Source organism: Macaca mulatta, chromosome 3, assembly GCF_049350105.2.
Source record: "Macaca mulatta isolate MMU2019108-1 chromosome 3, T2T-MMU8v2.0, whole genome shotgun sequence".
Lineage (NCBI taxonomy): Eukaryota > Metazoa > Chordata > Mammalia > Primates > Cercopithecidae > Macaca > Macaca mulatta.
This window is the reverse complement of record NC_133408.1, coordinates 58,886,658-58,913,817: the sequence shown is the minus strand read 5'-3', so window position 1 is coordinate 58,913,817 and position 27,160 is coordinate 58,886,658. Positions and strand designations below refer to the sequence as shown.

Here is a 27,160-nt window from a genome sequence, read left to right as displayed (position 1 = left end):
GATTGTGCCACTGCGCTCCAGCCTGGGCGACAGAGCAAGACTACATCTCCAAAACAACAACAACAACAACAAAAAAAAAAACCCCTGATCCCTCCATCCCTCCGTCTTTTCAAATCCAGAGGTTGATTTTCTGGCCTCAACTTTTTTGATCTCTCAGCAGTGGTTAATACAGAAACTCTAGAAACTTTCCTTTCTTCATGTTACATGTTCCTTTGTGATATTTCCTCCTACATCAAGGATTACTTCACAGTGTCCTTCCCTGGGTCCCATTCCTCCCTTGCTGGATGTCTAAGTGTTGAGGTATCTTAGGTCTCAGTCCTGGGACCCTTTCTCTCCACGCTCTGTCATTTAACCCATCTGTGTGCTGATGGTTCCCAAAGGTGTGTTTCTAGCCTCTTCTCATCATCTATCCAATTGCATAGACCAAAAATCTAGCCCTCTCTCCTCACTCCGTAAATCTAGTCCATCAGTGGTCTTGTTGTCTCCACCCTAGAATGTATTTTGAATGCAGCTACTTTTCACCGTCTCCACTGTGAGCTTTATAGTCCATCACCTCTGGGCTGGATTAAGCAATAGCCTTTGAGTGTTCACTCTTCTTCCCCAGCCTCCATTCTGTTCTCCACATGGCAACTGGAGTGATCTTAAGTAATGACTGGAACATGTCACCCCCTGGGTAAAACCCTTCATTGACTTTCCATTGCACGTAGAGGAAATCTCCATCTCTCACCAGGACCTGCAAGACCCTGTGAAACCTCACCTACTCCCCAGCCTGACCACTTGCCACTCTCCCAACCTCCCAGACACACACTCCACTGACAGGTATTTCCTTCTCCTCTAACCTTCTAAGCACTTTCTGAGGACAATTGCATTGCGATACCCTCTGTCTGGTATACTTTCCTCCTCGCCCTCACCCTGTTCTCTTCTTTTTATTGTATTTTTAAAGTTTGTTTTTGAGATGGAGTCTCGCTGTGTCACCTAGGCTGGAGTACAATGGCGCAGTCTCGGCTCACTGCAACCTGTGCCACCAGGGTTCAAGATTCTCGTGCCTCAGCCTACAAAGTAGCAGGGATTACAGGTGTGTGCCACCATGCCCAGCTAATTTATGTATTTTTTTTTTTTTTTTTTTTTTTTGAGACGGAGTCTCGCTGTGTCGCCCAGGGTGGAGTGCAGTGGCCGGATCTCAGCTCACTGCAAGCTCCGCCTCCCTGGTTTTTACGCCATTCTCCTGCCTCAGCCTCCCGAGTAGCCGGGACTACAGGCGCCCACCACCTCGCCCGGCTAGTTTTTTGTATTTTTTAGTAGAGACGGGGTTTCACCATGTTAGCCAGGATGGTCTCGAACTCCTGACCTCGTGATCCGCCCGTCTCGGCCTCCCAAAGTGCTGGGATTACAGGCTTGAGCCACCGCGCCCGGCCTAATTTATGTATTTTTAATAGAGACAGGGTTTCCATGTTGGCCAGACTGGTCCAGACTGGTATTGAATTCCTGACCTCAGGTGATGTGCCTGCCTTAGCCTCCCAGAGCGTTGGGGTTACAGACGTGAGCCACCACACCTGGCCACCTGTTCTCATCTTGAAGGTTGTGTCCCTTTTCAAAGTTGCCTTTCCTCTTCAGTAAGTCTAACATAAGTTCTTTTTGTCTCTCATATCGTCTTGATTTACTTTCCCTTAAATAATTACAAGTTGCAATAATAAATGTATGTTTACTTGTTTGGAGGGTGGGGACCAGTGTGTGTTCACCTAGTGCTTAGCATTGCATCTGGCACACAGTAGGCATTCAGCAAATACTTGTTCAATAAAGTAATATAACAATACTTTATTAGCTTCATAAATATAGTCATCACTCAGTGTCTTTGAGGGACTGGTTCTGGGACCCCCTGCGTATACCAAAATTCACAGATGCTCAAGTCCCTTATGTAAAATGGTGTGGTATTTGCATATAACCTATGCACATTCTCCCATATACTTTAAATTGTCTCTAGATTACTTATTGTGATTTCATGACACATAATACCAGTTTTTGTCCATGGTTCCTGGCTCACAACTGCCATAGTCCTTGTTACTTCCTGAGTGACTAAAATAGTAAGCATAACTTTTGTTAAAGTATTTGTCCTTTGTCCATAGTTCCTGAAGCGGCCTTGGAACAGCTTCAGAGCAGTAAAGGTAAAAGACAGTCTTTTGTTAGAATGTTGGGATGCTCTGACCAGGCACGGTGGTTCACGCCTGTAATCCCAGCACTTTGGGAGGCCGAGGCAGGTGGATCATGAAGTCAGGAGATCAAGACCATCCTAACACAGTGAAACCCCGTCTCTACTGAAACTGCAAAAAATTAGTCGGGCGTGGTGGCAGGCGCCTGTAGTCCCAGCTACTCGGGTGGCTGAGGCAGGAGAATGGCATGAACCGGGAGGCGGAGCTTGCAGTGAGCCAAGATCGTGCCACTGCACTCCAGCCTGGGTGGCAGAGTGAGACTGTCTCAAAAAAAAAAAAAAAAAAAAGAATGTTGGGGTGTTGTAAGCCTCAGAAGCAGGCCTCAGAAAACAGAAGCTCTGTCCGTCTCTTGCTCTCTAATAATCCGCTGCCTTTCTGTCTTAGAGCTGGCGATAAAATCTCTGACCTGTCTTGTCTGATTGTTTCAGAGGGGGTCCTGCCCCTTACCCAGGAGGAAGGAATACCGCACAGAGAGGCCAAGGAGAATCTGGACCGGCCTTGCTGGGTTTCTGCACTCAGTCTGCTAGTATTAGATCACACTCTTTGTTCAATCAATTACTATGAGGTTGGCCATGCTTCAATCATCTCTCTCCAATGAAATCTCTACAGAACGCCCAAGAGAACTTCTAGATAGCCTAATAGGTAGATGTTTCTGGAGGGTGGTACGCCTGGGAAGGGCATAGAGCTCTGCGTCCCCTCTCCATCTCACCCTGTGCACCACTTCATCTGTATCCTTGGTAATATCCTTTATAATAAACCAGTGAACCTAAGTAAGTGTTTTGTGAGCCATTCTAGCAAATTAATGAAACCCGAAAAGGAGGTCCTGGGAACTGCAGCTTGAAGCCCGTCATTGAGAAGTTCTGGAGGCCCTGACTTGTGTGACTGGTGTCTGAAGTAGGGGTAGTCTTCTGGGACTGAGCCCTCAGCCCGTGAAATCTGACACTGTTTCCAGGTAGTTAGTGTCCGGATTGAATTGGATGGGAAGATACCCAGCTGGTGTTGGCTGCAGAGTTGATTGCCTGCTTATTGGTAGAGAGAAATCCCCACGCGTCTGGTCACAGAAGTCTTCTGTATAGATTGTTGTCAGGTGAGAGCAGAGGAAAAACTTTGATTCTCAACCAACTTATAATATCTGATGCAATGTAAAGGCTGTGTAAATAGTTATTGTACTGTGTTGTCTAGGGAATAATGACAAAAAGCAGTCTGTCCATGTTTAGTACAGAGGCAGCCATCCTAGGCCTAACTACATAGTACATGTCAGCAACAGTGTAGCATTTTCTTAAAATTTTTTTTTGCATGTTTTTCATTTGAAGTTGGTTGAATCTAAGGATGTGGAACCTGAGGCTAAGGAGGACCGACTGTATAGGAATTCATTAGCTAGCATCCTAGTTGCTAGGCGTGTATATTTTCTGACTTTCCCAAGTGAAATGGTTTGAATCAAGGGGTTTTTGTTCTTGTAACAGCCTGTCCACTTCTGCCAAGTAGTCAGTGACTTCTGGTGACCAATCCAGAATTTTGCAGCCAGTAATTCATGGGAAAATGAGGTTTCCTAATATAGACATGTGATTTGGGAGTGAAGGGCCCTGGAGTGGAAAGGTCTGGAAGCCTAACTTCTGGTCCTTACCTGGTCATCAACAGGAGGTGTGGCGTTTGGAAGTCTGCTCCGTGGGATCTTTAGCAGAACCTTGAGTTGCAGATACAGTTGACCCTTGAACAACACAAGCTTGAACTTCATGGATCTCCTTATACGCAGGTGTTAAAAAATAAATGCAGTTGGCCCTCCTTATCTGCAGGTTCCAAATCTGCAACCCAATGCAGAGAATGAAAATAACCATATTTGAGGGTTGAGAATATACCGCGTACGTGGAGAGCTGACTTCCTAGCTGCTGGTTCTGCAAGGCTCTCTGGGAGACAAGCATGTTCGGATTGTGGTGTATGTGGGGGTCCTGGGACCAATCTCCAATGAATACCAGGGGATGACTGTATATTGTACCTCATCAGACACTCCCAGAACCTGAAGTGAGGAGGTACAATGAACAACTCCCCTAAGTTTTTGCTACTTTAAAAATTCTTATTGAGTAAATACCTACTAAGTAAATAGTATAGAATAATAATAATAGTACCAATAATAATAATAATACCTGAAATTTCTTCTTTTTTTTGAAAGAGTTTCGCTCTTGTCACCCAGGCTGGAGTGCAATGGCGCAATCTTGGCTCACTGCAACCTCCGCCTCCTGGGTTCAAGCAATTCTCCTGCCTCAGCCTCCGGAGTAACTGCCTGGGTAATTTTTGTATTTTTAGTAGAGATGGGGTTTCATCATGTTGACCAGGCTGGTCTTGAACTCCTGACCTCAGGTGATCCACCCGCCTCTGCCTCCCAAAGTGCTGGGATTACAGGTATGAGCCACTGCGCCCGGCCCAGAAATTTATTAAAGGGGAGGAATACTTATGCTTTATTTGATTGACAGTTTAAAAATAAAAACTTCTTGACCATTACTTGGAAATGTATTTTCCTCAAGTAAAAGGTTACAATTTTTTCTTTTTTTTTTTTTTTTAATATGGAGTCTCGCTGCATCACCTAGGCTGGAGTGCATGGTGCGACGTCAGCTCACTGCAACCTCCACCTCCTGGGTTCAAGCGATTCTCCTGCCTCAGCCTCCTCACTAGCTGAGACTACAGGCATGCGCCACCATGCAAAATATTTATATAGCAAAGTTAGGTATGTCTATATATAAGGTATTTGCTGTTTGGCTTTGTCTATAAATGATCATTGATATGCTAGAAAGGTTTGTGTCCACTCTTTTATTCTTGAACATAATATGTATAATTAGCAAAGTGGACACTATCCTCTGTACCATTTTTTTGAGGTAGTGTCAGGATTTCTTTCCTTTTACAGCCGAAAATACTGATATTTATAAAAGGTAGGTAATAGGTACTATAAGAACCCAGTAACAGGACTGAAAAGAGGATACCCATGTGCTAGATCCCAAGAGAATGCTACAGGTTAATTTGTTCATTGATTTCAGAAGCTGCCCAGTTTGCTTGTACCACAGTTTAGTTTTTCAGAGCATGACTTGATAGCATAGGTTGGGCATAGGAGAATTTGAACAATTCTTTTAATCATTGCCTGCATAAGAGTTAACTGTGTGGCAATTAATAGGAACTGTTTGGCCGGGCTCGGTGGCTCACGCCTGTAATCCCAACACTTTGGGAGGCCCACGCAGGCGGATCACGAGGTCAGGAGACTGAGACTATCCTGGCTAACACAGTGAAACCCCGTCTCTACTAAAAATACAAACAATTAGCCAGGCGTGGTGGCGAGCGCCTGTAGTCCCAGCTACTCTGGAGGCTGAGGCAGGAGAATGGCGTGAACCGGTGAGGCGGAGCTTGCAGTGAGCCAAGATCGTGCTACTGCACTCCAGCCTGGGCAACAGAGTGGGACTCTGTCTCAAAAATAAATAAATAAATAATAGGCACTGTTTGCATGGGCCATTTGTGTATGTGTTTGCTTCTAAGGAAAGTTCACTGAGAGATTTTTTTGTTCTGTTTATTTGGAATTCAGTTTCCCCAACTAGTTGTTTACATCCATTTAATTGACTCACCGTTTTAAGCAAATTTTACAAGTTAAGTGTCAAATAGAACGTCAGCTTCAGTCATCTAATTCATTACTTGAGGAAATTAAGTAACTGCCTGCCTGTGGTATTGATTTAGACAGTTGTTTTTGTTTTGTTTTTTTACTCAAGCATTGCCATGTTAATTTGCCAGGGCTGATTTTAGAAAGCACCACACAGTGGGTGGCTTTGACTGCAAAAGCTTATTTTCTGACAGTTCTGGAGACTGGAAGTCGAAGATCAAGGTGTAGCAGGTTTGGTTTCTTTTGAGGCCTCTTGCCTTAGCTTGCAGATTGCATATGTCTTGCTGTGTTCTCACATGGTCTCTCCTCTATGAGCACAAGTCCCTGAACTTTTTTCTAGACAGTCTTTAAAATGCATTTGGAGTATTTGCTTTAAACACATGTAAATAAAATGAGTACTATTTTAAGTCCTACAGGAGAATATGAAGTTTTTGTATAGGTAAGCAGTTTCTGGAAGTCTGATTGCGTGTGAATATATTACATAATACTGAAGTGTTAGCTGTAGAGCAGACAGTTCTGCTTTGTAGAGATCAACAGCTTGTACATTTATAATTGCTAGATGTGTCTAGTAAGTTCTAGTACCTCTAAAAAACTTTTAGAGGCCCGGTGTGGTGGCTCACACCTGTAATCTCACTTCTTTGGGAGGCCAAGGCGGTCAGATTATCTAAGGTGGAGTTCGAGACCAGCCTGAATAACATGGAGAAACCCTGTCTCTATTAAAAATACAAAATTAGCCGGGTGTGGTGGCTCATGCCTGTAATACCAGCTACTTGGGAGGCTGAGGCAGGAGAATCGCTTGAACCCGGGAAGTGGAGGTTGTGGTAAGCTGAGATCATGCCATTGCACTCCAGCCTGGGCAACAAGAGCGAAACTCTGTCTCAAAAAACAACAACAACAACAACAACAACAAAAAACAACTTTGGGGGAAAATGTATTTTACATCCTCAATTATAAGTTACAGTTGTTTTTTTTTTTAACCTTATGGCATTCTTTATTTTAGCTTTACATTTTCTTTTTTTTTTATTTTTTATTTTTATTGAGACGGACTCTTGCTCTGTTGCCCAGGCTAGAGTGCAGTGGTGCAGTCTCGGCTTATTGCAAGCTCTTCCTCCCGGGTTCACGCCATTCTCCTGCCTCAGCCTCCCGAGTAGCTGGGACTACAGATGCCCGCCACCACGCCTGGCTAATTTTTTGTATTTTTAGTAGAGATGGGGTTTCACCGTGTTAGCCAGGATGGTCTCGATCTCCTGACCTCGTGATCCGCCCGCCTTGTCCTCCCAAAGTGCTGGGATTACAGGCGTGAGCCACCGCACCTGGCCATAGTTTCACATTTTCATATTCCTTAACTTCTTAGCATGAAAAATTTTAAACCTATGAAACAGCTGCAAAAAGAGTGCCACAAATACTTGTATACTCGTTACCTAGAGTCACCACTTGTTAACATTTTGATTCGGATATTTGCTGCCTTTTTCTTTTTCTCTTTTCTTTTTTCTTTTCCCTCCCTCTCTCTTTCCCTCCCTACCTCCTTCCCTCCCTTCCTTCCTTCCTTTCTTCCTTTCTTTGTTTTTGATTAGAGACACTTGAGCCCAGGCTGGACCTAAACTCCAGGCTGAAGCTTCCTCCTGTTTCAGCCTCCGGAATAGCTGGGATAACAGGTGTGAGCCCCCATGCCTGGCATTCCCTTATTTCTTTTGCACAGGCATAAGCTTTCTCTCCATACACAGGTGCACACACTTACTTAACTGAACCATTAGAGAGTTGTAGATATCAGATCATTTCACCCCTTCTTGAAAAAACAGGGCATTGTGTGGAGCTCTAATTGCCTTATCACACTCAGGAAACTTAGCGCTAATTTATCTACTATTACTAAGACAAACAATGTAAACTCATATTTTTTCAGTTGTCCTAATAGTGTTCTTTTTCCTCCCAATTCAGGATCCAGTGAAGAACTGCACATTGCATTTAGTTGTCATGTTTCTTTAATTTTCTTTCCTTTGGAAATTTCCTTAGCTTCTTTTTGTGACATTGGCATTCTGACAGATGACATTGATATTTGAAGAGTCTGAATCTAACCCAGTTGTTTTGAAGACTGTTCCTCAGTTTGGAATTCTCTGACTGTATCCCCATGGATAGATTTGAATGAAACATCTTGGGGCTGGATTACTCTGAGGGATGTGTCTTTCTCATGCGTCACATCATTGGTGCTGTGAAATTGGATAACTTGATTAAGTTGATGTCTGTCTGGTTTCACCGTATCCTGTTGCCAACAATCTGTCATTTAGTGGTGGTTACAGTCACTTCTCAAGAATAAAAACTGCCTTTAAAAAAATTTCCCATACATACAGCTCGTTTAGGACTTCATAAAAGGTAGATAAGGTACCTCTTGACATTTTATTAAATAAAGAAAGGCCTGGCATACATGGGCATTTATACTGTGAGTATTTGGCTGGGTTTAAAAAACAATTTATCTTCCTGATAAAAATCAATGGATAAATCAGCTTCTGTCAGCCAGAGTCTGCAAAATGCAGTACGTGTGTAAACATCGATTGTTCTCTTGATCCCAAAACACAGATTCATTAAAACTTATGTGAAAGAGAGTTTTCCTCCTTTATATTTGTTCTAGAAGAGGCAGAGGCTGTTCTTTGGATTCTTGCATTACAATATTGACTTGTTTAGTGGGGTAGTAACTTGGAATGGCTAAGGACAAATTTCCCAGAGCGTGGAATGTTCTGAGTGACAGAGAAGGGGCCATGATTTGGAAATGAAGTTGTAACAGTGCACCTGGGATGGATCCATTGGCCCCAAAGAGAAATAACATTCATATTTTTTTCTCCAGTCAAGTATTCCAGGAAGAGATGTCTTAATGTCTCATATTGTGTAGAGCACAGGGAGTTATAACTCAATTTCAAGCAAAGATAGGAGGAAGCCAGTGGGCTGATTTCCTGATTAAGTAGGCAAAGATGACATGTGGTTTCACTTGTCATTTTCAATTTTAAATGAACTGCATCACATGCACTAATTATGCATTGTCCTTCCTGTGTTAGGTTCCTTTCAAATATGATACTGTGTGACCTGAGTGTGTTTGTGGTCATTTGGGCAAAGCAGAACTTTTGTGAAATCATAGCTTGAATCACTGGTAGCATTTGGATCACTGGTAGCACAGAGCTGATTTGATTACAGTGCTGACATCACTGTGCTGATGACCTAAGGCCTAGGTCGAGCCTTGTTGGTTTTGCTTTATTTATTGGCTGGGAAATCACCTCTCTGTTTGGTCCGTGCTTTTGAAATCCTGGGTCATCATTTGCATCATCTTGCTGCACTCCTGGTTTAAGAAAATACAGGTGTCTCTGTTGCACATTATGTCAAGTGCAGACCCCTCTACCTGATTTTTCAGGATTCTGCATTACGAATTTCCATTCATCCAGTCCAGTCTCATTTCCCACAATTCCATAGTTACCTTCCACTTTGTTTAGACTTCTTACTGTGTGACCTTAAGCAAGTTATTTAATTTCTGAACCTTGGCTTCCTCTCTATACAGTAGGGATCATATGAATAGCTCCTACGTCAGAGAGGTTTTAATGAGAATTAGCTGAGATAACATCTTTTAAAAATAATAGTCTTCCATTATGGAAATGTTAATACAAGTACCAAGAACTATTCTAAACTTTTAAAATTTGTTGTCTCACTTCATCATAACAGTTTGATGAGGTAGGAGGAGCTGGTGGTAGTGGTAGTTGCACAGGTAGTGGTAATGATAATGTTGGCGCTTATTGAGCACTTACTATGTTCCAGGTACTTTACATGTTTCCAGTGAACCCTGTGAACAGTCTTACAAGGCCGATGCTATAATTGCCATTTCATAGATAGGAAATTTAAACATAATGAGATTAAGTAACTTGCCCAGATTCACACAGCCAAAGAATTCAGGAGCTGGATTTAGAATCCAGGCCATACTTTTAGATACTAGTTTCATCCCATTTTTATTGTAGAAGGAAAACTTAGGGAGTAATTAACTTAACTAAAATTCTCACAGCACATAAATGGCAGAGCTAGAATATGAACCCAAGTCTTGATTTCAAAACTATGCTCTTTGTCATACTCCACTGCCTCCAGACTGCTGAAACAATGCTTTCTGTTGTGCTATTGTAGGGTGGATTGATTGTGATTTAATATATGTAACATCGTTGTGTTTCTTCACTCAGGAAAGATGGCATATTGCCTGGATTAAGGGAACCAGGCTTTTGGCCGCTGCTTGCCACCCTGACTCTGCCTGTTGAGTTGATGTAGGTGGTGAACACCCTTGGAGCGCAGTGGATATTTGGCAGGATACTTGACCATGGCTGGAATTCCCAGTGGTGACATTAGTGTTAAGTGGCCTATTTCTGTTGATTCAGCAGGAGGACGTGGCTAGCCCAGGATGTCAGTAGCTGATGGGAGGCAGACAGTAATGGGGAGAGGACATGGCTGTGTGATGGGACAGCACTTTGATCCCAAGTCTGCTCTGAAATTGCCCACAGCTAGCTAAACCATGTTGGACTTAAGACATTTCTCAATTTCAATTTTAGGTTGTAGGCCCTAAATTCAAAAAGTGGACTACTACATCTTGACAGGAATTCTTTTACAGATATTTGATACCCAGAAAGGGGGTGTGAGCGCAGACTGATGATAGCTTACTTTTCTTTTTCAGGAAGGATGCCAGTTCTGCGCTTCTCAGTAACTATGAGGTAAATTGGACTGTTACATTTTCCTCTCTGATAGTTTGCCCTTTGTAACTAAGATTGTTAAATTCATTTTGGTTAGAAATGACTGAATTCAGGCTGGGCGCATTGGCTCATGCCTGTAATCCCAGTACTTTGGGAGGCTGAGGCGAGTGGATCACTTGAAGTCAGGAGTTCAACACCAGCCTGGCCAACATGGTGAAACCTAGTCTCTACTAAAAATACAGAAATTAGCCAGGTGTGGTGGCACGTGCCTGTAGTCCCAGCTACTTGGTATCCCAGATGAGGCAGGAGGATCACTTGAACCCAGGAGGCAGGGGTTGCAATGAGCCAAGATGCGCCACTGCACTCCAGCCTGGGCAATAGAGCAAGGCTCCGTCTAAAAAAAAAGAAAAAGAAAAAAGAAATGACTGAATTTATTTGGATTTTCCACTTTAAAACAAGACATATGGTACCATCTGGTGGACCTTGGAATAGTGTAAGCTTGATACGTTATACATAGTACTTCAGGGAAGCTGGGAAGACTCTAATTTAGAGGTGGCAACCTTCTTTAAATCTCAAAGATTCTAGATCATCATTTGGGATGTAGTCATAGTATAGAAGCTATGTCTAATATCTAAAAGTATTTTAAGGCTGTTTCTGTCTGCAAAATTTCACATTACTTTTTTATGCTTTTTCCTAATTATCACCCTTGATATATTTATATATTTATAATGCTTTTATACATTGCAAATAGTCTTATGGGTATTCATATCCTTATTTTGAAAGTGAGTTTAGTTTGAGCGCGGTGGCTCACGCCCATAATCCCAGCACTTGGGAGGCCAAGGCAGGAGGATCACGAGGTCAGAAAATCAAGACCATCCTGGCCAACATGGTGAAACCCCGTCCCTACTTAAAAAAAATAAATAAATAAAAGTGAGTTTAGTTGACTCACCTTTCTGAATAGTAGAAATTAAGAAATGTAGAATTTTTGGGGCTTAGGGTGGGATTGCTGGAGAAAGGAAAAGAAGGAAAAAGGTTGGTAAGAGAGGAGATATTCCAGCATTTTTGCCTCCTATTTGGCACTAGCAAAACCATCTGATAGGCTAACTCTAGGTGTAGAAAGAACCATTTCTACCTTGATTGTGAATTTTCCATGTGCCAGAGTCTAAACTCAGGAAGACTCAGAGGAGGTCTAGAAGGTAGTAGGTTAAATGCGGTGGCTCACGTCTATAATCTCAGTACTTTGGAAGGCCAAGGAGAGAGGATTACTTGAGGCTATAAGTTAGAGATCAGCCTGGGAAACATAGCAAGAGCCCATCTTTTTTTTTTTTTCTTTTTTTTTGAGACGGAATCTCGCTCTGTCGCCCAGGCTGGGTGCAGTGGCCGGATCTCAGCTCACTGCAAGCTCCGCCTCCCGGGTTCATGCCATTCTCCTGCCTCAGCCTCCCAAGTAGCTGGGACTACAGGCGCCCGCCACCTCGCCCAGCTAGTTTTTTGTATTTTTTTAGTAGAGACGGGGTTTCACCATGTTAGCCAGGATGGTCTCGATCTCCTGACCTCGTGATCCGCCTGTCTCGGCCTCCCAAAGTGCTGGGATTACAGGCTTGAGTCACCACGCCCGGCCAAGACCCCCATCTCTTTAAAAAAAAAAAAAAAAAAATTAGCTGGGCATGGTAGCAAACACCTACTATGGTCCTAGCTACTTGGAAGACAGAGGGGAGGTTCCCTTGAGCCCTGGAGTTTGAGGTTACAGTGATCACCACTGTACTCCAGCCTGGGAGACAGCCTTTGAGACCCTGTCCCCAAAAAAAGCTCCCAGAGTTGAAGACAGCAAAAAGAAAGAAAGAAACCTCCCCCTGGTGCCCCCCACCCCGCCCCACAAATTAGAAGGTAGTAGAATAAACACAGTTGGCCGTGTTCTTTCCTCCCTAAAGGCTCAATCGTAAATGGTTGCAGCTTAGAACAGGAAGGAAATGGTTGAATGGTCATTGGCCAAGCCTTTGGCTTTTAGGAGCCTCCTTGTCCAGTTTGGACTTTGCTAGGTGTTTGGGTGTTTTATCCGTTGGGGAAACATTGCATTCATTGATATCATGTCACTATTTCTGAAAGGAACAGCAGACGAAAGGGGTTCCATTGTATCTAGTAATGGTGTGTGAGCCTGCATTTTCTTCACTTCTCTGGTAGAATCTCTAAAACAGGAATGAGATTGAGATTCCCCCTGCCCCCAGCACTAATGCCTGTATGTGTTATCCTTGTGGGGAGAGTTTACTTCTAAAGATCCGTAGCATTTTTTCCTTTCTTTTTTTTGGGGGGGTAAACTCTGTCTTATCACTTGCCTCAAAATTTTTATTTTCCAGAAATAAATCATTATATTAGATTTTTATACTAGAGAAGCAGAATTCTTTTTTTTTTTTTTTTTTTTTTCCCAGAGGGAGTCTCGCTCTGTCACCTAGGCTGGAGTGCAGTGGCACCATCCAGGCTCACTGCAACCTCTGCCTCCCAGGTTCAAGTGATTCTCCTGCCTCAGCCTCCCGAGTAGCTGGGATTACAAGCACGTGCCACCACATCCAGCTAATTTTTTGTATTTTTAGTAGAGACAGGGTTTCACCGTGTTAGCCAGGATGGTCTTGATCTCCTGACCTCGTGAACTGCCCGTCTTGGCCTCCCAAAGTGCTGGGATTACAGGCATGAGCCACCGTGCCTGGTCACATAATTCTTTTTTAGCAAAATATTTGTTTTAAGAAAATCTGCTTTCAAATACTATATTTTTGAGATCAGAGGAGATTAGTGATGTATATATTGATAGGAAATACTTGAAATATTTTAAATAAATTAATGAATTTGGATTATTCGGCTTATATAAGAGCATTTTTTTAAAATGTCATCTGCCTCTAGGACTCATTTGCTCAAATCCAAGAGTTGGAAGCTGCGTAATGGGCGGGTGAAAGGAAGTACTACACTTTCCTGTTTATCCTTCCAAACCACTGACCTTGGATAGATATATTTCTCAAATGTATTCATAAACATCTTTTGTGTATCTCCTTCTAGGTGTTTCAGTTACTAACTGATCTGAAGGAGCAGCGTAAAGAAAGTGGAAAGAATAAACACAGCTCTGGACAACAGAACTTGAACACCATCACCTATGAAGTAAGCCTGGGCTTCTGGCAGACCTACCTAAAGTACCACTGAGGGATAGGGGTTTATTCTCCCAGTGACTGGCTGCCGAAATCAAGATCACTTTTTATATGATCTGAATAGTTTTACTCTAACCTGATTTTGTTTGTTTGTTTGTTTTTTGAGACGAAGTCTCACTGTGTTACCCAGGCTGGATTGCAGTGGCACGATCTCCGCTCACTGTAAGCTCCACCTCCCGGGTTCACACCATTCTCCTGCCTCAGCCTCCTGAGTAGCTGGGATTGCAGGCATGCAGCACCTTGCCCAGCTAATTTTGTATTTTTAGTAGAGACAGGGTTTCTCCATGTTGGTCAGGCTGGTATCGAACTCCTGACCTCAGGTGATCCGCCCACCTCGGGCTCCCAAAATGCTGGGATTACAGGTGTGAGCCACTGCACCCAGCCATTTTTCTCTTTCATAAAAGTTGTAGAGACAGTGCTGGGAGTTTTCATGTGCCCTTCCCATAGTTTTCTCTGATGTTAACATCTTACATAACCATGGTACAGTGATCAAAAACAAGAAATTAACAGTGGTACATACTGCTAAACTAAGCTAAAATTTTATTTGAATACCTTGTTTTCCCATTGCTGTCTTCTGGGTTCCAGGATTCAATTCAGGATACCATTTTGTATTTAGTTAACATGTCTCCATAATGTCATTCGATCTGTATCCTTACTCTTCCTTTGTCTTCCATGACCTTGACACTTCTAAAGGGCTTGTCAAGTATTTTGTAGAATGTCCCTTGATTTCTGATTGTCTGATGTTTTCTTATGATTACACAGAACCTATGGCTTTTGAGGAAGAGTACCACAGAGGTGATCTCCCCTTCTTGTGTCATGATTTCTCGGGGTACATGATGTCGATGTTTCTTATGGCTAATGTTGTTAACTTTGGTCATTTGGTTAAGATGGTATCTGCCCGGTTTCTCCACTGTAAAGCTACTGTTTCTTCATTTCCATATTATGTTAGAAAGGATTCACCAAGTTCCGCCCATATTCAAGGGGAAGGGGGAGATTAAGCTCCACCTCTTGAAGGGAGGGATGTCAAAGAATTTGTGGATGTGTGTTAAAACCACCACAGTAATTAAAAAATATTTTGTGGGAGATGCTTTGAGGCTATGAAAACAGCCTACCCTTCCTTAAGCTTTTAACCATCAATTTTAGCACTCATTGGTGGATCTTTCCTGCAGTAATTATGACTATGGTACAATTGCCTGAGAGTGATTTATAATTTTTCTCATTCTTTCTATGCTTATTAGATACAATTTTTTTTTTTTATTTTAAGAGGCAAGATTTTACTTTGTTGTTCAGGCTGGTCTCAAACTCCTGGGCTCAAGTGATCTTCCCTCCTTGGCCTCCCATAGTGCTGGGATTACAGGTGTGCACCACTGTACCCAGCTCATATGAGTTAGAATTCTTCCATAAGAAAAAGTTGTCTCTTCTGGCTGGGCACAGTGGCTCACGCCTGTAATCCCAGCACTTTGGGAGGCTGAGGCGGGCAGATCACGAGGTCAGGAGATTGAGACCATCCTGGTTAACAAGGTGAAACCCCGGCTCTACTAAAAATACAAAAAAATTAGCCAGGTGTGGTGACAGGTGCCTGTAGTCCCAGCTACTGGGGAGGCTGAGGCAGGAGAATGGCGTGAACCCAGGAGGTGGAGCTTGCAGTGAGCGGAGATCACACCACTGTACTCCAGCCTGGGCAACAGAGCAAGACTCTGAGACTCTGTCTCAAAAAAAAAAAAAAAAAGTAAAAGTTGTCTCTTCCTACCCATTATTTTATTCACTCATATATATCCATGTGGACTCATGGCAATTTATTTTATTCTTTGGGTTCCCCCTCTTTTAAAAAATTGTTCAAAATATGATAGCACAATTGTCAGATTGAGTTTTTTTTTTTGAAATCAGAAAAATTTTCTTCTAAAATTTCATTAATTATTCTTCCTGTTCTAGCTACTGATTTTCTCTTTCAGGAATTCCAATTACATCAAGATTGGTTCTCCTGAATGCCTCTTTGTTTTATATAGGATTTTCTTTTCTTTTCTTTCCTTTTTTTTTGAGACAGAGTCTCAGACTCTGTTGCCCAGGCTGGAGTGCTATGGTGCAATCTCGGCTCACTGCAACCTCTGCCTTCCGGGTTCAAGTGTTTCTCCTGCCTCAGCCTCCCTAGTAGCTGGGATTACAGGCATGCACCACCACACCCAGCTAATTTTTTGTATTTTTGGTAGAGATGGGGTTTCACCATGGTGGCCAGGCTGGTCTTGAACTTCTGACTTCAGGTGATTTGGCCACCTCAGCCTCCCAAAGTGCTGGGGTTACAGGTGTGAGCCACCGTGCCCAACCTCTACAGGATTTTTAAAAACAAAATTTTAGAATTTTAATTACAGCCATTTCCTTTGTTTTTTCTCATTCAGGGTTGTCTTATGCTTGGCTTTTTTCTTTTTTTCCAGACGTTAAAATACATATCAAAAACACCATGCAGGCACCAGAGTCCTGAGATTGTCAGGGAATTTCTCACAGCAATGAAAAGCCACAAGTTGACCAAGTAAGTAAATCTCTTAAGTAGGAAGAGAGTGACCCATGGTGAAATGATGGCTGAGGAAAGCCATTCGAAGCTACGGTGTATTGATACTCAGCTGGGTTTGGATTTAAAGGAGGATTATAGTATTGTAGATGAAACAACTGAAAGTTAGACATAGGGACTAGAGTAAGGAACAAATCTTTTTTTTTTTTAAATCAATGAAGAAAGTTCATTTCTCCTAGTGATACTGTATTAGTGTGCCTGCTTATTCGGCAAAATTAGCAGAGATAATTTACATTCTCAAAAAAGATGGGTGAGGGGAAATGGAAATGCCTCATGGAAAAGAAGGCAAATTTAGGTCGTGGGTAGAGATCTCAATCAAATGGGCCAAAATACAGTTTATTTATATCTGCTAACTCCCAACTGCTAGCATCTGACCACAGCATGACAAGATTGGAATGGGGGAACCTGGGCTCTAGTCCATTTTCTGCCCCTTACTAGCACCATGACCTTGGAAAAGGTATTTGACCTCTCTGAGTTTCATTATCCTTACCACTGAGATAAGGATCATCTGCTAAACTCACAAGGCTGGGGCAAGGGTGAAGGGTGGTGTCTTCATGGAAATAATATGTGTAGATGTCCTTTTTGGACTCCAGAAGCCATAAATGATGCAACCTTATTTATTAATCATTACTGTGAACAGGGCCAAACATTTCTATATTATTAACACTGCCTCTACCCTAACGATTCAATTCAGATAAACTTTACAGAGCACTTCACTCCAAGAGCTGAGGATCAGGGCCACTTGATTCTTAACTACACAGTGCCTCGAAACCAAAATTGGTAGAACCAATAGTTCTATTCTTAAAGCGGGACCCATCTAGCCTTCCATTATCTAGATGAAAATGAGCTTACTAATTTAGAAACACAAGTGAGTGTATTCTAGGCTAACGAAATTAATTCTTCTCTAATTATTGAGAACATTAAATGTCACGAGCTGATCTCAAAATGTTAGTAAAATAAGTTAAATTGTTTTGAAAGGAAGGAAATGTGATAATGTGATAGAAATGGGGAAAAAACAAGACAGAATTCAAATATTATATTAATCAAGTACTAACTCTGGTTTGACTGGGTAAATGCAGGAGAAGACCTTCCTTCCTTCCTTCCTTCTTTATTTATTTATTTATTTATTTTTATTAACTTTAAGTTCTAGGGTACATGTGCACAGCGTGCAGGTTTGTTACATATGTGTACATGTGCCATGAGGAGCACATCTTAATGGGGTGTAAAAATCTTTTCTTGGCCGGGCGCAGTGGCTCATGCCTGTAATCCCAGCACTTTGGGAGGCCGAGGCGGGCGGATCACCTGAGGTCGGGAGTTCGAGACCAGCCTGACCAGCATGGAGAAACCCTGTCTCTACTAAAAATACAAAATTAGCTGGGCGTGGTGGCACATGCCTGTAATCCAAGCTACTAGGGAGGCTGAGGCAGGAGAATTGCTTGAACCTGGGAGGCAGAGGTTGTGGTGAGCCAGTGAGTTGGCGGTGAGCCAAGATCATGCCATTGCACTCCAGCTTGGGCAACAAGAGCAAAATTCCATCTCAAAAAATAAATAATCTTTTCTTGGAGTCCCAGTTTGTATGACCTATCGCATTACCCCTACTCCCAGAATTCAGACCAAATTGAATAAAAAGTAGGGTTTACAAGTTAAAAGTATTTTTTATAAAGTTGATCAATGAAGTCCTTCGATGTTTCTGTTTGCTTGAGGCAAAAGTGGCTTGATCGTATTCTGTGAGTTCTTGTAGTGTCCAGTTCCTTTTCTTGGTCTGGAATGAGTTAATCTATTAAAATCAAAAACGTCATAGACCAAGGGTTTACATGAGAAGAAAACTAGCCCAGTTTTTTTTGTTTTGTTTTGTCTGTTTTTTTGACATGGAGTTTCGCTCTTGTGAGTTCATGCTGGAGTGCAATGGCGCGATCTCAGCTCACCGCAACCTCCACCTTCAGGTTCAAGTGATTCCTCCTGCCTCAGCCTCCACAGTAGCAGGGATTACAGGCATGCGCCACCACGCTTGGCTAATTTTGTATTTTTAGTGGAGACGTGGTTTCTCCATGTTGGTCAGATTTTTCTCAAACTCCCAACCTCAGATGATCCGTCCACCTCGACCTCTCAAAGTGCTGGGATTACAGGCATGAGCCACTGTGCCTGGCCAATTTTGTGTTTTTATTTTTTTTAATTAATTAATTTTTTTTTTTTTTTTTTTTTTTGAGATGGAATCTCGCTGTCGCCCAGGCTGGAGTGCTGTGGTGCGATCTCAGCTCACTGCAAGCTCTGCCTCCTGGGTTCATGCCATTCTCCTGCCTCAGCCTTCCAAGTAGCTGGGACCACAGGTGCCCACCACCAAGCCTGGCTAATTTTTTGTATTTTTAGTAGAGACGGTGTTTCACCATGTTAGCCAGGATGGTCTCGATCTCCTGACCTTGTGATCCGCCCGCCTTGGCCTCCCAAAGTGCTGGGGTTACAGACGTGAGCCACCGCCCCCAGGCCCAATTTTGTATTTTTAGTAGAGATGGGGTTTCACTGTATTGGCCAGGCTGGTCTTGAACTCCTGACCTCAGGTGATCCTCCTGCTTCAGCCGCCCAAAGAGCTAGCATTTCAGGCGTAAGCTACCGTGCCTGGCCTATGTATGCATTTTTGAATTGACTTGTTGATATCTGGAACAAATCCTGCTGAGATTCTGATTGGGATTGTATTACATCTGTAGGTCAGTTTTGGGGGAGAATTGACATTTTGACAATATTAATAATTTAAGATTGGCCAGGCGCAGTGTCTCACGCCTGTAATCCCAGCACTTTGGGAGGCCAAGGCAGGTGGATCACAAGGTCAAGAGATCAAGACCATCCTGGCCAACATGGTGAAACCTTGTCTCTACTAAAAATACAAAAACTTAGCCAGGAGTGTTGGCGGGGGCGCCTGTAGTCCCAGCTACTCGGGCGTCTGAGGCAGGAGAATCACTTGAACCCGAGAGATGGGGGTTGCAGTGAGCTGAGATCGCACCACTGCACTCCAGCCTGGTGACACAGCGAGACTCTGTCTCAAAACAAACAAACAAACAAAAACTCATAATAATAATTTAAGATCAGTCAAAGGTTAAAAAAAACAACCCACCAATACTGAACCTTCTAGTCCATGAAAACAGTGTAGCATACAGGTTCTGCACAAATTTTTTTAGATTTATACCTATTTCATAATTTTGCATGCTATTGTAAGTGGTGTTCATTTCCAGTTGTTGATTGCTGATGTAGAAATACAGCTGACTTTATATTGATCTTATGCCCTCAAGCCTTGAAAAATCCACTTATTAGTTCCAGGAACTTTTTTAGTGTATTCTTTAGGATTTTCTATGCAGACAGTCATGGTGTTTGCAAACAGAGTTTTACTTCTTTCTCATCTGTATGCCTTTTCCTTCTTTTTCTTATTTCATTGCCCCAGCTCGGGCCTCCAGGACGATGTTGAGTAGCAGTGGTGACAGCAGACATCCTCAGCTTGTCCCTGATATTAAGGGAATACAGTTTGGCCTTCACCATTAAGTATGATGCTAGTTTAGGTTTTCCATGGATGTCTTTTACCAGGTTTAGGAAGTTCAAATTGCTGAGATTGGATGTTGAATGTTGTCACTTGCTTTTTCTATATCTATAAAGCTAAAAAGATTTGTAGCCTTTTGGCTGTATCTTTTTGTTTACTTTCTAGTAGTTACTCTAGGGATCCCTACTGGGTTACTAGTAGGGTTAATAATATGCATGCCTGACCATTTATAGTCCGGAGTTAATGTTTTACCGATTAGTGTATATAGGTCTCTTTACCTTCTTTTTGTGTTATGGTTATATTTATAACATATAAACTACATACATTGAAACATATAATCTACATACTATTAGTGGTGTTTTAACATTTACTTTCTTTTTTTTTTTACTTCTTTTTATTATTATTATTATACTTTAAGTTCTAGGGTACATTTACTCTATATTCTTACATACTTTAAAGAACTTAAGAGAACAAAAATGTCTTTTATGTCTACCCAAAATGTCATCATTTCTTTTGCTGTCTATTTCTGAAGTGCCCCGTGTCCTGTTTATCATTTACTTCACCAGGAAGAACTTCCTTTGGCACTTTTCTGAGAACAGGTCTGCTGGCTACAGATCTCTTATTTTCATTTGGCCGAGAATGTCATTATTTTCTTTCATTCCTGAAGGATAATTTCCCTGGATTGATTGATCTTTTCCTTCAGAACTTTAAAGATGTCATTTCAGTGACTTCTGGCTGTCACAGTTTTTGGTTAGAAATCTGTGATCAGGCTAGATGCAGTGGATCACGCCTGTAATCTCAGCCCTTTGGGAGGCTCAGACAGGAAGATCACTTGAGGCCAGGAGTTTGAGACCAGCCTGGGCTTCATTGTGAGACTATCTCTATATTTTGAAAAATAATTAATTAAAAAAAATTTTTAAATCTGCTATCACCCTAACCCTAATGTGTCATTTTCCTCTGGCTGCTTTCAAGATTTTTTTTTATCCCCTCTGTACTCTCACTGCTTCACTTCACTAGCCTAAAAAAATGTTTTAGGCCGGGTGTGGTGTCTCACACCTGTAATCCCAGCACTTTGGGAGGCCGAGGCAGGCGGATCACAAGGTCAGGAGATCGAGACCATCCTGGCTAACACCGTGAAACCCCGTCTCTACTAAAAAAATACAAAAAAAGAAATGAACCGGGCGTGGTGCTGGGTGCCTGTAGTCCCAGCTACTCGGGAGGCTGAAGCAGGAGAATGGCGTGAACCCGGGAGGCGGAGCTTGCAGTGAGCTGAGATCGCACCACTGCACTCCAGCCTGGGCGACAGAGTGAGACTCCATCTTAAAAAAAAAAAATTAAAATTAAATTTAAAAAAGATTCTTTAAGTCTTTGGTCTTCAATAATTTGATAATGATATGTTTCAGCTTTTTTTCCCCAGTTTGTCTTTGCTGAGCTTCTTGATTATGTAGATTTATGTTTCTTACTACATTTGTGAAGTTTTCACCTATTTTTGAAATATTTTTTCTGTCCCAATCTCTTTCTCCTCCTTTTCTTCAACTTCCAAAAATACAACTGGTAAACCTCTGATACTGCTGTACAGATCTTTGAGGCTCTGTTCCTTTTCTTAAAAATTGTAGTTCAAATGGAGTAATTTCTCTTTTTTTTTCCTGTCTCTTTTTTTAATAGAGACAGGGTTTCACTCTGTTGCCCAAGCTGAAGTGCGGTGGCGCCATCAGGCTCACTGCAGCCTCAAAGTCTAATGGGATAATTTCTGTTGATCTGTCTGTATACGCACAGATTGTTCTGGCATCTTCCGTTATCAAGCCTACCAGTGAATTTTTCATTTTGGGTATTTTTCAGTTCTAAAGTTTCCATTTGGTTGTTATAACTCTGCTCTTTTCTGAGAACTTGTATTATTCCATTCATTTCAGGGATGTTTACCTTTTCCCCCAGTTGTTACAATAGTTAGAATCTTGATAATTTTAACATCTGGGGTATCATGGGCTTGGCACCTGTTGATTATCTTTTCCCTGGAGAATGAATCATATTTTCCTGATCTGGGTAATTGTAGATTGTATCCTGGGCATTTGAGTATTATATTGTTTAGACTCTGGGTCCTGTTAAACTCTGGTTTGTGTTTTAGGAGGCTGTCAGTCCAATTAGGTTCAGACTTCAAGTCAGTCTTGCCTTCCGGGGCAAGGATTTCAGTGTTATTTGGTTTTGAAACCGTTGCCCTGCCACTCTGGGTGTTTGCATATGGGGCTGGACTGGTGGCGTAACTCTCTCCCTTCTCATTCGGGGTCTTTGCTCTTCTAGGTCTGTTCCATGCTTGCTGTTTTGGTGCTGTTCTGCACATAAATAGCTCAGGTGAATCTAGAATTTGTGTTGATTGATATTCAAATTTGGAGGAGTCCCCTTCTGTAGCTCTCCTCTCTGGAACTTCCCTACTCTCTGGCCCACATGATACCCCTCTTTGGGTCCTCTAGCCACAAGTTCCGATTGTCTCTCAAAGGTTTGCCTGCCGGCTTGTGTATGGTTGTTACTAGAGCTGTCCTTGGAGCACAGCAGGGAAAGTAGAAAAGGGAAAAGGAAAAAGGACTCTTCGGCACTGTGGACAGCGAGGGCTTCCAGGCTACGCCTGCTGCTGGTCCCCGCCTGGGGGGCTGCCCTTGAGTTGTGAGCTCCTCCTGGGTCTCCAGCCTTTCTCAGTCTCCTGGCCGGAAAGATTGGATTTCTCCTGGAGTTGGAGCTGCCTGTGGGGCCACCACAGCTGCACCAGGATTGAGGCCCTGAGACAAAAGAGGGGAAAAAACCCCAAGAAACTCACATCCATCCTCCACTCCAGATGGTTCTCAGGTTTTGTTTCCTTCCCAGACCACCTGCTTTTGTTTGCTTTTCAGAGTCCTCAGGTATTTTTGTGTTTTTTGTCTGGGGATTCTTTTTTTTTTTTTGAGATGGAGTCTCACTCTTGTCACCCAGGCTGGATGGAGTGCAGTGGCACAGTCTCGGCTCACTGCAACTGCTGCCTCCCGGGTTCAAGCGATTCTCCTGTCTCAGCCTCCTGAGTAGCTGGGATTACAGGCGCATGCCACCATGCCCGGCTAATTTTGTATTTTTAGTAGAGACAAGGTTTCTCCATGTTGGCCAGGCTGGTCTCCAACTCCTGACCTCAGGTGATCCGCCACCTCAGCCTCCCAAAGTGCTGCGATTACAGGCATGAGTCGCCGCGCCCAGCTGTCTGGAAGTTTTTCATTGTAATCTGTGGAGAGAGAAAAGCTTTTGTGGGCTTCCTTCATCTTCTCCTGTAGCAGCAGTGCTAACAGTTGATTTGTAAGGCCTCTTTTCAGCTCTTTGTCTGGGCTGATGTATTGCTTCCTAAGTCTAACATCTTTTCTACTGTAAGTATGGACAAATACTGTTCAAAAAACCTACAAATATATAGGCATTGTCTTGCAAGCCGATTCATGATTGGCCGTGATCTATATAAATTTAAAGCAGACTGTAGAATTCAAGAAAGATTAATTTTAATTCCCTTTTTTCCATTAGTGATCCTAAAATCGAGGATTTTAAAAAATCTTTTTAAAAGACTTTCTAAACCTTTTAACTTCAACCCTTTGATTAATCGCTTGGTTCCATGACTCTGCCAAGAGCAAACGCTACAGGCAGTGTTGTTGTCCAACAGCCAGTAGAGGGAGCGGCAGGCTTCTTCACTGCGGCTGGGCCTGGCTCCTCCTCTGGGAACTTGCAGCCCTTGTTATATTTGTGAGCACAACACATCCAGTTATACTCTTGTAGTTATTTTTAAATGTACAATTAAATTATTGTTGACTCTAGTCACCCTGTTGGACTATCAAATACTGGATCTTATTGATTCTGTCTATTTTTTCATAGTCATTAACCACGTGCACTTCCCCCTGCCTCGCCCACCCCACTGCCCGTCCCCGCCTCTGGTCTGCTACTCTCTGGTCCTTCTCCTCTCTCTGTCTCCAGAAAGCACGGACTTCTTGGTTACAGCCTGTAGTGGTAGCTGAGATTTTGAGGCCTGGGTGAAGACGTCAGTAGGAGGGTCAGAGGATGAAAGTCAGCACCATGAGAGTGCCTAAACCTTGCTGAAGAAGAGAAAATCCAGGAGATGAAGAAGGGAGAGTTGGAAGGATCAGAAAAGAATTGAGAAAGGTGTCATGGAAGCCCTGAAGGCAGGCAGTTTCAAGGAGGGAATGATCAGCAGTGTCACATGCCACCAACAGGATGGAGTGGGACCGAGGAGCAGCCACTATGTGTGGAGGACACCAGGCCCTTGAAGCAAGAACAGTTTTGGTGATCACTTGGGCAAGAGCTAGGGTGTGGGGAGTTGAGAAGCAAGGGGAGAAAGTAGACACAATGAAAGAGGCTTGGTTCTGAAGCCAGAGGGGAATGTTTGTGTCCCAACCCCCTTAACTCCCCCAATACCCCAGACTGGAGTGTGCAGTGTGTGGGGGCCTGCCGTGACCACAGCAGTGCTCAGCTCCTTGGATGTAGGACAGGGAACTTGCTTGGTGGTTCGACCTCGAGCTGGAGTTTTTCAGGGAGCGGTTGTGAATGTCGTTGCTGATCTTAATTCTGGTCTTCTCATTACCAGATCCCCTGCAGCTTTTAGTCCTTGCAGTCCCTCTTCTCCCTCTTCACGTGGAGACCTCTCAGATGGGAACTCATCTCCTTTCCGATTGGCCGCTGCTTTCCCCTCACCATGGTCTCGGTGGAACATGAGACCCTTTGCTGGAGATTTGGGCAGCAGTTTCTGAGGGTCTTTACTCTTCCCTCCTGGAATTTCAGCCTCTCCACATGTTTGTCTCCCCAGCTGGTGGCCATTCTCTACTTTCCTTCCAGACCCTCCCTATTTCGGCTGGAGTTGCTTTTTTACTTCTGTGTTATCAAGAGGCTGTTTCCTCCACAGTCATTCCTCAGTCCCGAGAGTCCAGTTGTTAGCACAGCTGTCATTCCACTGAACTGCACAGGCCACTGATGACCTCTTGGTTGGCAAATCCAGTGACTTCTACATTGACACAGTCTACCTATCTTTCTCGCTCTGTTGCCCAGGCTGGAGTGCAGTGGTGTGATCATAGCTCACTGCAGCCTAAGACTCCTGGGCTCAAGCAATCCTGCCTCAGCCTCCCGAGTGGCTAGGACTACAGATGTATGCCACCATGCTTGACTAATTGTTTTATTTTTATTTTTTGTAGAGACAGAGTCTCAGTTTGTTGTCCAGGCTGTTTTTGAACTCGTAGCCTCAAGTGATCCTCCTAATTTAGCCTCCCAAAGTGTTGGGATTACAGATGTGAGCCACCGCGTCTGGCTTCTGGCCCCTTAAATGGAGGCGCTTTATGGTGTTCTGTCCTGGTTCACTCGCTCCACAGTTGGTCTCTGGAGCATAATATCCACTCCATAGTTTCATGTAACTCCTTGGAAATAAAGCTAGTGCTGGTTTTTTTCCTTTAGTTCTAGACCAAACTAGACACACTTTTTGACAGAAGCCTCTTCAGAGTTATAAAGGTACTATAAACTCAAATTTCATTTGAAATAATGTATTTTTTTCTAAACAACCTAACCTTGACTCTCTCTATTCCCTCACTCCTCCTCCCCCACCCCACCCAATCTAGGCAGTTGTAAAGTACTGTTGACTTTACCTAGGGGTGACAGGAAGCATTTCACATGTGCTTACTGGCATGCCTGTTGCTGCTGGCCAACTTTATAACTTCACTGTCTACCTCCATTTTTTGTGGGTCTTCCAGAATCGCTGGCAGCACCAGCCAGAGCATGCCCCTCTTCCTTGGTTGCTCTCCTGTACTGACCAAGTCACACCCAGCTTCTTGATAGAGCCCTTTTTGATCTTATCCCAAATGACTCTTTCACCCCATGTCTCACCCCTCTTTAGCTGTTTCCTAAAACTCCGGGAGCTTTCTTTCCTGTGGGCATGTCCTTGTGTTGTTCCTGCCCTGGCTGGCTGTCCCTCCCATCCCTTTTGTGTTGAAAAGCCATCAGGGTCTAGTGCAAGTGTCATCTCTGTGGAGTCTCCCTTCTTGAGTCTAGAGTAAATGTTTGGGGGATTACAAGCAGTAGAACTTGACTAGAGCTGTCCTAACGATTGCCATTTATGGAGAAATTATTGTGGGACAGATTGCATTATGACGCTTTCCATCCGTTATCACATGTACACTAGAAGCAGATGGCCAAGAACAGGAGCTTTTCTGCCATTTACTAGCTTTGCAACTGTGGACAAGTTAATTACTATCTCAGTGTCAGTGAAATCTGAGGATTCAATGTACTTCCACATGGAAAACAAGCAATAAATGGTAGCGGTGGCCTCTGGGAAGATCATCCCTCTTCATCCTCTCATAAGATAGTAAGTACTGTTATCGTTCCTATTTCATAGATGAGGAAACTGAGGCTCAGGGAGAGTGGGTAATTGTTCTGCTTCCCCCAACACATGGCTGCAGGAGTCGTGGCTTCTTCATGTCTTCACTCCAGAAGGTCTTTAACGCAATAAATACTTACTGAGCTGATTGGAAAGATGGATCTGCAGCCCCAGAGTCAAATTGAGAGAGAAATATAGAAGTTGTCACCTGCACGGGGGTGGTCATTGCAGTTGTTTGATCTCCTCGAAGTTCTGTAGTCTTTCAGCGTCCACACGATTCAGCCCCCCTTTCAGCAATGAGCTGTGTCTTTCTTTGAGGTAGATGATCACTATATCTAACTGTCACTCAGATCTTTTGTTGTGAAAATTTGCATGTATTTGCCTTCTTTCTCCAGCTGGGTTAAGTGCTTTCAGGGCAGAGGGATTGTACCTTGTATTTCTGTGTATTAACTCCCACCTCTTTTTTTTTTTTTTTTGAGACGGAGTCTCGCTCTGTCGCCCAGGCTGGAGTGCAGTGGCAGGATCTCTGCTCACTGCAAGCTCCGCTTTCCGGGTTCACGCCATTCTCCTGCCTCAGCCTCCAGAGTAGCTGGGACTACAGGCGCCCGCCACCTCGCCCGGCTAGTTTTTTGTATTTTTTAGTAGAGACGGGGTTTCACTGTGTTAGCCAGGATGGTCTCGATCTCCTGACCTCGTGATCCACCCGTCTCGGCCTCCCAAAGTGCTGGGATTACAGGCTTGAGCCACCTTGCCCGGCCAACTCCCACCTCTTTTAGTCCCTCTTTACTAAGATAATAGGTCAAATCTGGGAAATATTAATCTCAAAAAGGAATTCACCCATTTCTAAGAGATGACCACACAAGATGATTTTGTGTGTTTTAATTTTTTAGTTTTAGAGATAGGGTGTGGCTCTGGGACCCAGGCTGGAGTACAGGCTAAAGTGATCCTCCTGCCTCACCCCCTTGTCCT

At 43.3% G+C, this 27,160-nt stretch overlaps 1 protein-coding gene across 7 annotated transcripts in view; it reads left to right on the top strand.

Annotated features, from left to right (window-relative positions):
* Positions 1-27,160, top strand: part of CRCP (CGRP receptor component) — a 47,327-nt gene that overhangs the window by 9,912 nt on the left and 10,255 nt on the right. For 3 of the 7 annotated variants that reach the window (XM_077996659.1, XM_077996656.1, XM_015133381.3), the window contains exons 2-4: positions 10,529-10,565; positions 13,590-13,688; positions 16,165-16,259. In XM_077996659.1, coding sequence (XP_077852785.1) covers positions 16,237-16,259 — 23 coding nt within the window. In that variant the 5' untranslated portion in view covers positions 10,529-10,565; positions 13,590-13,688; positions 16,165-16,236. Of the gene's footprint in view, positions 1-3,158; positions 3,295-3,845; positions 3,961-10,528; positions 10,566-13,589; positions 13,689-16,164; positions 16,260-27,160 lie in introns of those variants that run through there. The other 4 variants (XM_077996655.1, XM_077996657.1, XM_028845718.2 and 1 more) reach the window with 4 other exon arrangements.